This window comes from Ammospiza caudacuta, chromosome 11, assembly GCF_027887145.1.
Source record: "Ammospiza caudacuta isolate bAmmCau1 chromosome 11, bAmmCau1.pri, whole genome shotgun sequence".
NCBI lineage: Eukaryota > Metazoa > Chordata > Aves > Passeriformes > Passerellidae > Ammospiza > Ammospiza caudacuta.
Window position 1 is genome coordinate 8,010,001 of NC_080603.1, and position 12,503 is coordinate 8,022,503.

General features: G+C 49.9%; 1 protein-coding gene across 1 annotated transcript in view; it reads right to left on the reverse strand.

Moving 5' to 3' along the window:
* The window catches only part of EPHB1 (EPH receptor B1), a 70,502-nt gene that overhangs the window by 16,843 nt on the left and 41,156 nt on the right, over window positions 1-12,503 (reverse strand). Inside the window, exons 4-5 of the mRNA XM_058812239.1 lie at window positions 5,002-5,157; window positions 696-1,031 (exon numbers count right to left, since the gene is read on the reverse strand). Of these exons, the coding sequence (XP_058668222.1) occupies window positions 696-1,031; window positions 5,002-5,157 (492 nt within the window). The remainder of the gene's footprint in view (window positions 1-695; window positions 1,032-5,001; window positions 5,158-12,503) is intronic.

A 12,503-nucleotide genomic window follows, 5' to 3' on the forward strand; every position in this document is an offset into this window, starting at 1 on the left:
ACAGCATTTCAAGGCTGGATTCACCCCATCTCCCTTCTCCCAGCTGGAAAAACGGTGATGCCATTTCATCCCCAAGCCATCTAGAGGGAGATAAAAGCAGATATCAGATAACCCTCCCACCCAGCCCAGGGCACAGGCAACCCTTCCCTATCCCCATTCCTCTTCCTCCCTCTTCTCCTGGCCATTCTCCCCACTGGGGGCTGGGGTTACCACAGCCATCACACACCCTCACGCCCAGGAGCTTTTCCTTTTGGACACAGAGCTGGCAGCCAGCACAGGGACAGCCAAACTCCCTGGTGTGACTGTGTTCAAGGGGTCTTAGGATGAGGGAAGAGACGAGGATCTGATGCTATGTTTTAGAAGGCTTCATTTATTATTTTATGATATATATTATATTAAAACTATACTAAAAGAATAGAAGAAAGGATTTCATCAGAAAGCTAGCTAAGAATAGAAAAAGAAGGAATAATAACAAAGGCTTGTGGCTCAGACTCTCTGAGCCAGCTCACTTTGACTGGCCATTAATTAGAAACAACTAACGAGGGCCAATCAAAGATCTACTTGTTGCATTCTACAGCACCAGATAACCATGGCTTACATTTTGTTCTTGAAGCCTCTCAGCTTTTCAAAAGGAAAAATCCTAAAGAAAAGATTTTTCATAATGTCTGTGACACCCCGGCAGCAGCGGGACTCACCGGCCTGGTTGGTGGTGATGTTGACAGAGACGTGCTGCTGGGGGAAGGGGCTCTTGCTGGACACGCCGTTGACAGCCTGGATCTCGAAGGTGTAGGGGGTGTGAGCCCAGAGGTTGCTGATGAAGACGCGGGTGTCGGTGAGGCCCAGCTGGCGCGGCACGAAGTCCACGTTGTCGTCGCAGCGGGAGCAGGCGCGCCGGTCCGAGCGGCACTTCTTGCACACGATGTTGTAGGTGACGTCGTCCCGGCCGCCCGTCTCCCGCGGCGGGTGCCACTCCAGGATGATGGACGTCTCGTTGACAATGGAGATGACGTTGCGGGGGCCGGATGGGACACCTGTGGGGAAGGAGAGGCACTGAGACAGGTCCTTGGACTCCCACAGAGGCTCCAGCACAGGAAGGACACCCCAAGGCTCTGCAGGATCCACACCTCCTCCCTCAGGAGGAATTTGTGTCCACAGCTTGGCTTAGCTCGGGATCAACTTCCCACACTGGCAACGCCAACCACCTGCACTGCAAACAAGTTTCCCAGATGGAGATGACAACTCCTCTGGTATTTTCGGGGTCCCTCATCATGGGGAGGAAAGATGAATCTGACTCCATGTTCTTAGAAGGCTAATTTATTATTATATTATATTATATTATATTATATTATATTATATTATATTATATTATGTTATATTATGTTATGCTATACTAAAACTACACTAAAGAATAGAGAAAGGATACTTCCACAAGAAGTTAAGAAGGCTTAACAAGAGACTAATGAAAAACTCGTGACTCTCTCCAGAGCCCCGACACAGCCTGACCATGATTGGTCATTAAGTCAAAACAATTCACATGAAACCAATAAACCAACTCCCTATTAAATGATAAACAATGTCCAAACACATTCCAAAGCAGCAAAACACAGGAGAAGCAAATCAGATAATTATTGTTTTCATTTCTCTCTGAGGCTTCTCAGTTTCCCAGGAGAAGAAATCCTGGCAAAGGGATTTTTCAGAAAATATGATGGCAACAAACTCCAGTGCCACAAACCCACTTAAGCGTCCAAAAAAACTCCATGTGGAATGCACACAGATCCATCCATGAAGTTGGATCCATTTTAATCCCACCAGGAGATGCTGAGATAACTGCAGTGCTCACATGGAGAAGCACCTCGAGCAGATTATCCCAGCAAGAGAAAAATCACTTAGCCAGCACCATGGAGAACCAGAGAAGCAGCAGGAGAAGAGAGAGTCAAAAATGGAAAGTGGTTATTAAGGGTTCAATATCTCAAGTTGGAAACATAGGAATGTCCCAGCATGGAGGAAAGCCAGCACCACTCCATGGTTTGCAAGCAGCTCCCATGTTGGACAAAATAAGAAAATTGCATTGATCAAAGCTGCCAGGAGCCATTATAAATGCTCCAGAGGATGGGAATTGAATGTGGCTCTGATTGCAAGCACTGCTGGATGGGGGCTGCAGTCCCTTCAGGAGGAGCCCAGGAGAGCAGCACTGAGGTACAAACACACAACTGCACAGACCCAGGGAAGGATCTGGGGTCAGCCAGGATGGCTCCGCAGCCAAAACCACAAAACTCAGCTGCTTGGTTATATTAAATAAGGGAAGCAAGGAATTCCTGGTGCTGGCTGGGCTGGGGGCTGCACTTCCAAGAAAGAAAAAAGACTTTGCCATGATACAGGGAGCAATAAAAATGATGGAGGACTTGACCTGCAAGGAAGGGTTAAGAGAGAGAAGCACACTCTGTCTTGGGGAAACCCATCCCATGGGAGCCCTCCTTGTGTGTGTGTGTGCCAGGGAACATCGTTAGGGCTGTGGATAAATCAGCCCTGTTGAGTGGCCAGGGATGGGCAGGACAGGGACAGATTCATCAGCACCATGGTGACATGGCTGGTGGGATGGAGAGGTCATTCTGCATGGAGACACTCTGGGAGCCCCTCTAAGCCACTCCCGTGGATAATACAGATGAAAGATTTTGTTCCGTCCAGAGAAATGACAGCTTTAAAAATAATTAAGATAATAATATTCCATTCCCTTTAACCCATTTCCTCTTTAGGAGTTAAAGTGTCTGTCATGGAGCAGCCAGCAGTGCAGCATCCTCATTGGAAAAGGTTTTCCTGTACTTGAGGCACCACAGCACTGCCAGGCTGCCCCACGGTGGAGATGTCACAGAGAGTTACAGGAGGGTTGTAGGGGCCACAGCAGGGGCAGAGCAGAGAAAAGGACCTTGATTCCCCAGGGGAACAAGACTGCAGGACTCACAAAGGCTCAACGGGATCAATATGAGTGATTTACCCACAGAAATCTGCAACCTGCCTCAGGAGCCTTAATCCAAATCCTCTCTCCATACCTTAAGCTGTTAATATCTTTTCAAGAAAAAGGAAAAAAAGCCGTATTTCTTCCCCTTCCCAGCAGCAAACTGCTGGTTCCCCAGATTCCTCCCACTTTAATTGCAGCCCCTTCCCTCCTCTGCAGGGGCCCAGGAACTGCAGGGATCACCCTTGGAAGGGTTCCAGTCCAGGGCACAGCCAGCAGCTCCACAATGTTATGCACTCCTCTGACACAGAGAAACTTTGTGGGTGAACAGATGGCACCTCAGATCGGAGCACTACAAAATCAAGCACTGACGAGAAGAAATAAAAATCAGCAAAGAGACTTTTTTTCCTGTATTCCTATAGCACAGCACTGTTGTAAATCAGTTATGCAATGAGGCATAATAAAGATCTGTACATTATCTGTAGTTGTGCAACCTGCTGAATACCTGTAGGAAAGCTCAGGTGATCCAGCAAAACACACAAATCCTTCCCTTGTTTCCTTGATGTGTGCTCTGAGCACTTCCCAGCATGGAGGGTCTGGAGCATCCATGTGCTCAAGCTCCACAATAGGCTGGTTCTAGGGCCTGGAGTGTATCTGGGGGGGATTGAGGCCTGAGTTTCCAGCAGGCTGAAGAGCACAGCAGCTCCTTCCTCTCTCCTGGGCTTTTTTCCCACCAAAAAACAGGCCTGAGGACACTGCTGCTGTGCCAGGCAGCTCGGGCAGGCAGCCGAGCAGCCATGCATCGCTGAATACCAATGCTTAATGCAGCCTTCCCCCTATTAAAAAATACTCCATCTGCAAGACTATGAACAAGACAGCCAGAGCAGAAAACTTTAAATCCTCATTTATCCTGGGGACTATCTCCCTGCCATCACCACCGCTGCCTGGCTGATGTATAAATCCCAGAGGCTGCCTGTAAGGTGGGATGTGGAGCCACCCCATCCCTCCGCCTTGCCCACCCAGCTGTGCTCTTCATCCCATCCACAGCGGGACAGGGGGGAGAAAATAAAACAAACTCTACATGGATTGAGATTTGATCCCTGCTGCTGCCCCAGGAGGAAGGGGAGTGTTGGGAAGGATGAAAGTTTGACAAGAAAGTCTCACAGATATGTATGCTTAGCAGAAAGATCTTTAAAGGTAGAGTCTGATGAAAGAATAGAGATGGAAGCAAGTTTTGATATATAAGAAAAGAATTGCTGAGCCAGTCTTACTGGCTAACCAAGGAGGCAAAGGGTGTGTTAGTTAGAAGGGGTTTTTATGACTTAGAGCAAAGGATAAACCCATCTCAAACAAGATGTTTTTACCAAGCAGAAAGAGAGCACAGGCAAAACAAGTCAGCAAAGTCACAAGTACAAAAAAGTTCTCAGAATTTTCCACTGCAAGAAAACTGAAACACAACTTCTACCTTAAACTGTAATGCACTAACTTTTAGTGATTATGGTAACATGAATATGGTAATTATAATAGTTATGATAGGCTATAGATAATAGTTAAGGTATAGATTGGTTCTACTGTATTAAGATGCTAAGCAAAGAAAAGTATATAATGCATTGTAACCAAAAGAAAAGTATATAATGCAATGTAACCAAAACCAAAGGGTCTCCAGACCTGCCTGCAGCTGGAGCTGACAGCTGTGGGCACAGGCTCTGTCCACCCTGGGCTGCTGTAACATTTTGTATACAATAAACTGCATTTTGAAGAGCTGCCTGGAGTCCCACCTCTCTCATTTAGGCTCTTACAGTGGCGCCCAACATGGGGGCACCATTAGTAAGAGCCTGATTTAGGAATTTGGGACTCCAGGCTTGCCTGCAGCTGGAGCTGACAGCAGTGGGCACAGCTCCGTCACCCATGACCCTGGACTGCTGTAACCTCTTGGATGGAATAAACTGCATTTTGTATGCAATACACTGCATTTTGGAGAGCCCCTGGAGTCCCACATGCCCCGTTCGTGCTCTCCCAGGGAGCCCCTGCAGCCCGGCCATACTCACTGGTGCAGGCGGCGGCGGGCGGGTCCCAGTCTGCCCGGTAGTAGCCGTTGCGGCAGGCGCAGAGCGGCGAGGCCTCGGCGCTGGAGCGGCTGTTCAGGGGGCACGGCACGCACAGCCCCGCGCCCTGGCTGGCCTTGAACGTCCCTGCGGGGCAGGCTGCAAGAGAGAGCACAGCAGCTGAGTCTGAGCTGTTCCTGGACACAGGGGAGAGCAGGTCCCGTCCTTGGAATGGGGTGGAAGGGAAGGAGAGGAGACACAGAAAAGCTTCACACTTGTAAATGGGATAGAACCTACCATGGATCTAGGATGGCCAGAATTTTCCATGTTGGCTGTGGATTATTCCTGAAGCCACTAGCACCACATGGCAATAATCTTTAGCCAAGCAGAGCAAGGGGGCTGCAGTAGCTGCTTTGCTCCCGGCTGCTTGCACCCAGGCAGGGATATGGCAGGGGGCTGTGGGACCCTCACCCCCAGCAGCACCCATGGGGACATGGACAAGAAGAGGCAGTACAGCTCCTCTTCTCCTGATCATTCCCTTACATCATCCCCAAACAGTCTGGCTCAGGACCCACAGCTCTTTTTCCACACAAAATTTAAATATTTAATTAAAAAGTCGGTGTGACACCCATGACAGTGTGTTATGGGTCCATCCTGTTCATCCCTTGCAGCATGGAGCTGGAGCTTCCCAGCCTCTGAGTTCATTCAAGCAGGAAATGGCATCTAATTCATAACAGAAAAGATGTTCCAGTTACAGTGAGGGTTTAATCAGCCACAGGGGAGGTTTCATTAATCAACCATCTCGCTGTTCTGTGGAGAGAGGGTGAGGATGGAGTGACAGGGATGGGGTCCCTCATCTCCACCCCACCCCACCCATCCACAGCGATGGGCACTGATGAATGATGCTCATCCATCCCTGACATCCAACAAAATCTGACGGAACCAACGGCTGCAGAAGGGAATGAATATCTGTATTTTGGCACACGTACCCAAGGGGTCAGACTTCCATCCAGCCCAGGAGAGACTGTTCCTGGCCTCACAGCAGGGTGGTGCCAGCCCTGCCCCTGTGATGCCGTCCCCCAGGGCACAGCTCTGCAGAGAAACACCCGACGTGTCTCATAAACACGGCGATGATTGAGATAATGGAAAGTGCCTCTTAGCCCCTGTCTGCTGCATCAGGATATGAGGCATCTCCTAGCAGCCATGAAGAGGAAATTAATAGGAGCAAGCAGGAGTAACCACTTTGATGCAATTTCCTTGGGAGATAGTGGACCATCTAATCTTTATTGGAGCCCTTTAACCTGTCATTCAAAACTCATGAAGGCCTCCTGCTCACACAGCCTTCCCAGATATTAACAGATGATAGAAAAGAATAAATCAAAACAATATTTTACAATTTTATTATTCAGAAGATTCCTCCCCCCAGCCTGAGGCACACAACTGGCTGCAATGAACTGTCTCTTTGCAGTGGCCCTGACAGCTTGGTGGGGATGTGACATTCCAGAGGAGCCAGCCACCATCTCCTACTGCCCTTGCTCTTCTCCATGCTGAGTCCTCCACATCCCACCACAGCCACCCCACGCATGTGGCACCTTAAGGAAGCACTCAGGGCCGTAACCCACCACCTCATGCAGTGGGCAGTGAGACACACAGGGCCATCATGCAGCCCAGAGGGTCTGAGGGGACCTTCAGGATGCTCCACAGCAGAAAGCAAAGCGATTCAGACCCTTCCCCAATACACACACAGAGCCCTATTCCCATAACAGCACAAGGAGGCACAGAGTTACACAGACAGACAGGGCAGGAGACAAAACCACAAGTGCACACCAAGGCTTTGAGTGTATCTCCTTCCTCACCACATCCCAGCAGCCTTGTGCTCCCACAGGAAGAGGAAGCACCCATGAGACAGGGAAAGGGGGACCTGTGGGCTCTGGAGCTGGATGATGTGTCAGAGCACACCTGAAACAGGCCAAATTCTCTGGAGGAGCAGGAAAGGGAGGGCAGTGGAACCAGGGAAGAGCCACCTGAGTTTTAATGGAAGAGGATGGAGGAAGGAAGGAGGATGATGAGAGGATTGCAGTGCTATGAACAAGCCTCAGTTTAAAGCTTGAGGGCATGGTGGTGGGTTGGCTGGAGAGGTTTGTTAACGTTTAATTACAATTAATCCTCGTGATGCTTTGTCAAAACACCTGAACATGGCACCCTGCACCCCAGTGTCCACAGGTTTCAGTTATCACTTCCCTTATCCACAAATTCCTGTAATCTGCAGGCACGTGGCTCTTAATTGCTATTATTACCAATTAGCTTTTCTCTCCTATAATTACACTGTGCTTGCCTAAAGCCTCCCACAGTTTCAGGGAGGTGGATGCCTTCTCCTCCCTCCCAAATACACCGTGGGTGCAGCACTCCCCTCTGGCTGCTGTCCCTGTGTCCTCTCTTTCTGGGGGAGCTGAACCATGAACCCAATACCAAAAACACAGCACAAACCCCCAGGGCCCTGCAATGCCATGGTGGGATCCATGATCCCTCACATGGCAAACTCACAGTCCAAGTGCAAGGCTCAGATGGAGCACTCGAGCCCAGGAGGGAGCAATAAATCACCCCACTAATGGCCAGTGCAACATCTGCCATAATTTAAGGGCTGCTCCAAGAGCTTCCCAGAGCTGGCAAGGTCTGCATCCATGACAGTGTCACACAAGGGCAGGATGAGGCTCTGCCTCAGCTTTCCCTGTGGGAACAGGCTTCTTCTGCCAGTGCCCAGGCTGTGGCACAACCTGCATCTCTTCAGCCCAGAGGAGAATTAATTGATTGTTGATTATGGGGGCTGGATAAGATTAATGATGTGCTTAACTATCCATTTCCTCACATTTAGGCACCAGGGGTGTGTTTGTAAATGCTGAGGCACAGAACTCCTCCGTGCTGCTCAGCAGGGAGGATGCTCAGCACTTAACCCCCCCACAATCCAGAGCTGCCCACGGATCCATCATCCTGCCTGCACACCAGGAATGCTGCACATCCCAGGTGTCAGTTTGCCAGCAGGACTCCTTTTCCAGGGCTGACATGTCTGGGGGTGGCAGAGAACATCACTGAAACTCAGGCTTCTTGCAGTGAAATGTCATCAGTGGAAGTTTGGGGGGAAAATAGCTGCAGGTTGCTGTCACATCCAAGGGGTGATTGTAAGGACATGGCCACAGGGCTGGATACAAATGGGGACTCCCAGCCAGAGCTGAACCTCTCCTATTCCCCCTCAAAGGCTCGGAGGAGAGATGTGTCACATCCCTCATACAAGCAAACACCCAGTGAAGGCACCACAAAGCTGTGTCCCCACTGCCACCTCCCTCTGCAGCTCCGGGAATCACAGAATGTGGGAATGACGGAACCTCAGAATCTGAGAATAACCAAATCACAGAATCTGGAATGACAGAACCTCAGAATCTGAGAATAACAATCACAGAACTACAGAATCTGAGAATAACAATCCCAGAACCAGAGAATGACAGAACCACAGACTAGGAATCACAGAATCTCAGAATAACAGAATCACAGAACCTCAGAATCTGAGAATAACAGAATCACAGAACCTCAGAATCTGAGAATAACAGAATCACAGAACCACCGACTCTAGGAATCACAGAACTTCAGAATCTGAGGATAACAGAATCAGGGAATCAGAGAGTTATGGAATCACAGAACTGGGGAATCTAAGAATGCCAAAACCACAGAATCACAGAACCACAAATATGCTGAGTTGGAAGGGATCCCCAAGGATCATCAATCCAGCTCCTGACCCTGCACAGACAGCCCAACAATCCCACCCTGGGCATCCCTGAGAGCATTGTCCAAAGGCTCCTGGAGCTCTGGCAGCCCTGGGGCTGTGCCCATTCCCTGGGGAGCCTGGGCAGTGCCCAGCAGCAGGATGGATTATGGAAGCACTCATGGCACACGGCAGCACTCTGAGGGCTTTTCACTGCTCACACTCTCCTGTATCCTGCATCATTGTATTCCAGGTGCCAGGAGTCCTAAAAAGAGCCAGAGATAAGCAGGATCTCTGGCTTATCCATCCCTGTTCCTGCCAGAGGCAAGCCACCATCACAGCCTCTGTGGAAAGGGTGCAAATGTGGGGATATTCAAGCATGGGGGTATCCAAGCGTTTCACTCTCAAACTAAATCCTCTCAGTTAGCACCTGGAACTTGCACTTTTTAATTACTCTCTCAGGGAAGCTTAAGTCAAAAGAGGAAAAAAAAGAAGAAAGGAAGAAAGAAAGGAGACATTGCCTCTACATTAACTTGCTCTAAAGCTCCCTGGGGAGGCAGACTGGCATTTTTCCTTCTCAGATTTTAAAACAGGAGCTTCCTCAAGGAATTACAGATCCAGCAGCGATTCAGAGCCCTGACCTGCCCCAACCCTCACCAGCACCCAGCAAACCAAGTCAGCAGTGCCTCATCCATCCCATGCCCCTCTGTCCCTGCTGTGGCAGAGCTAACCCCATTTTCCAGGCATCCCAAAATCCACATTTGTTTTGGGTTCCCTTTTGGGTCCAGGGCAATCCCAGTGTCTCTCAGCACACCTGTGGCACTCTGGCACAGCAGGTGATGAAAAGCTGTGTTAGAAGCAGCAGCACTGCACGAGATGATGCCCTCAAGCAAGCTGGAGGTGTGGAGAGCACTGTCAGGTGCCAAGGCACTGAAGAGCCTGGATGATCCAGCCTTGCTCCAAAAAGACCTGTGGAAGCACCAGCAGCACCCCTGGGAGATGGGCAGCAGGGTTTGAGGACAGCACAGGCCAGGAAAAAAGGAGAAACTGTGGCTCATTGCATTTGCAGCCTGCCAGAAAGAGATTCAAGGCCCCACTTTCTGCAAACAATAATTTATCTTTAAGAAAAAACAGTGGCATCTCAACCCAACACCTTGTGCACAAGGCTAATAATTTTTTGATGAAACTCCCCAAAAAAAGGGAGGAGATGCTTGCTAGAAACCCCTTGTGCATTTTGTAGACACCACCAATACAGAATTTATCTTTAAATACATTAAAAAATAAAATAAGGAAAAACAAAAATCAATTTTTTAGCCTTCAAACTGGTTAGCCCCAGAGAAGGGTGCTTTAAAATGCTCTCCTTGCCACCCTGCTGTCACCCTGAGTGGCCGAGGTGGCAGCTAGGACACCCTCCCAGCTGAGAGACACCATCCAGGCAAATAAGCACCCACAGGAAATTGTGTGCTGCAGCAAAGTGTCGCTGAGAGGGTGCTGTGACTGCAGGGCAGGCACTTGGCACAGCTCCCCAGGGCTCCTGCTTGCCCCCAGGGCAGTGCCAGGGGCTCTGCTGACACCCTGTTCCCTGGGGGGACACACAGACCCCAGGCTGCCACCCAGTCCTGCATTAGGGCTTCAGTGCTTTGATATGAGGCTGACACAGGCAGCAAGCTGGGGGGAAAAGCAGCAGAATTGGGCAGGTTGTCAGCCACAGGCAGAAGCTGTCAGCTCCCACCTTCAAAGGGTGACAAGGGCACTGCTCTCCCACCCTGCTTTCATCTCCCTCGTTATCCCCCTGCACACATCCCTGGTGCCAGAGGTCTGACTGCATCCCTGCATGGTGCTCTCCTATCGTCATCCCTTCCCTCCTGCCTCTCTGCTGGGGAGGGGGCTGGCAGGTTGTTTTGTGAGGATTTTGCCCCCATCCCTGCTTTTTAATGATCTGATTGCCTTTTCTATTAAGCCAAGTGTTTCTCCAGGAACATCCCAGTCTGGCACGGGGAGCCCAGCAGGCAGCCAGCAGTGCTAGGGGTGCTCTGCCATGCCACCCTCCACCAGGCACCCACAAATTCACCCTGAGAGCTTTCCATACTGGGAGCAATGCCAAGGCAGGAGAGCTGGGAGGGCACCTGCATCCTGACCATGCCAAGAGACTCAGCCCTTAAACACCCCATCAGCCACCAAATCCCAGCATCCACCCTCAGTGCAGAGAAAAGAGTGTGACCCAGGTGGAGGAACAGGGAACTCCAAGCATTCCAGCCCTGAAGTATCCTGCTGCTCCCAAGGAGGGAGCTCAGCACAGGACACCAAGCCATGCCAGAAACCACAGCACAAGGGGACAGGATGTCACTGCCATATTTTCTGAAAAATCCCTTCACCAGGATTTCTTCTCCTGGGAAGCTGAGAAGCCTCAGAGAAAAGTTAAAACATAATTATCTGACTTGCTTCTCCTGTGTTTTGCTGCTTTGGAATGTGGTTGGAGATTGTTTATCCAATATGTGAATTGTTTTAACTTAATGACCAATCTTGGTCCAGCCCTTGGTGTCAGGACTCTGGAAGGAGTCACAGGTTTTTCATTAGTATCTTGTTAAGCCTTCTGTGTGTATCCTTTCTCTATTCTTTAGTATAGTTTTGGTATAGCATTCTTTAATATAATATAATACCATAAAACAATAAATTAGCCTTCTAAGAACATGGAGTTAGATTCATCATTTCCTTCCTGCCACAGGGGACCCCAAAAAATACCACAGACAGGACAGCCCAGCAGAGCCTTGTCCCCAGATCCTTGTCCCAAAACCTCATTTTGGTGCAAACTTCACCATTTTGTAGCCGAACACACCAAATTTTGGATTCCCCAGAGATGCTCCTGCCTTGGGGCCATCTGAATCACAAACAGCACCTGCCCCATTGTGTTCCCTTCTTTCAGCGCTGTCTAGGCAGAAACTCATGAGATAAACTCATGAGATAAACTCATGAGATAAACATGAGCTTCCCAGCACCGGGGCTGGCATCCTGCAGGCACGGGCTCCATCTCTCCCTGCTCCACATGATGCAGCTGCTTAATTAAACCAGCCCTCCACCTCAGGAGGAATAGGCTTAGATCCGCCTTGGGACACATGTAAATTAAAGTCAGAGCCAGCCTGCCATGGTTTATTCATGGAGGGAAGTAAAATTCAATGTGGTTTTACCTTTCTCTGGGTTTTTTTTCTCTGCTTTTCTTCTCACAGATGGAAATGAATTGGAGCAGGGCAGAATTTCAAAGGTGCTTGCAGGGTAGGGAGCTGTGCAAGGCATATTAGAGGCAACAGGAGTGGATGCATCCCTGTTCACCTCTCCCAAAAACCCACCCCTCTCCCCAGAGGAGCAAATACCTGGCTGATAGAGCAAGGTGCTCACAGACTGAAATGCTCAGCAGAGTGAGCCCCACGTGCCTTGCTGGAAGCAAAACACAGTCCACGCTCTCTCAGAAGCAGTTTTCCCCCAGAAAGGCTTACTTGGAAAATTTAGGGGTCTCTGGATGCAAGGGAGCTCCAACACCAAGTGTTCAGGTGACACCATGGCCCTAAAGAAGGAGCTGAAGCCTCGAGCAGGGCAGGGAAGCAGCTGGTGCAGGCTCCCACGTGCCTGGCTGCTCACTGCCTGCAGCAGCCCAACAGGTCCATGCTCACCGATTTAATCACCACTCTGGGCTCCACTCTCTCTGTTTTTCACGGCTGGGAGGATTGTGAAGGTCTGAAGGGAAAATCTGTCCCAG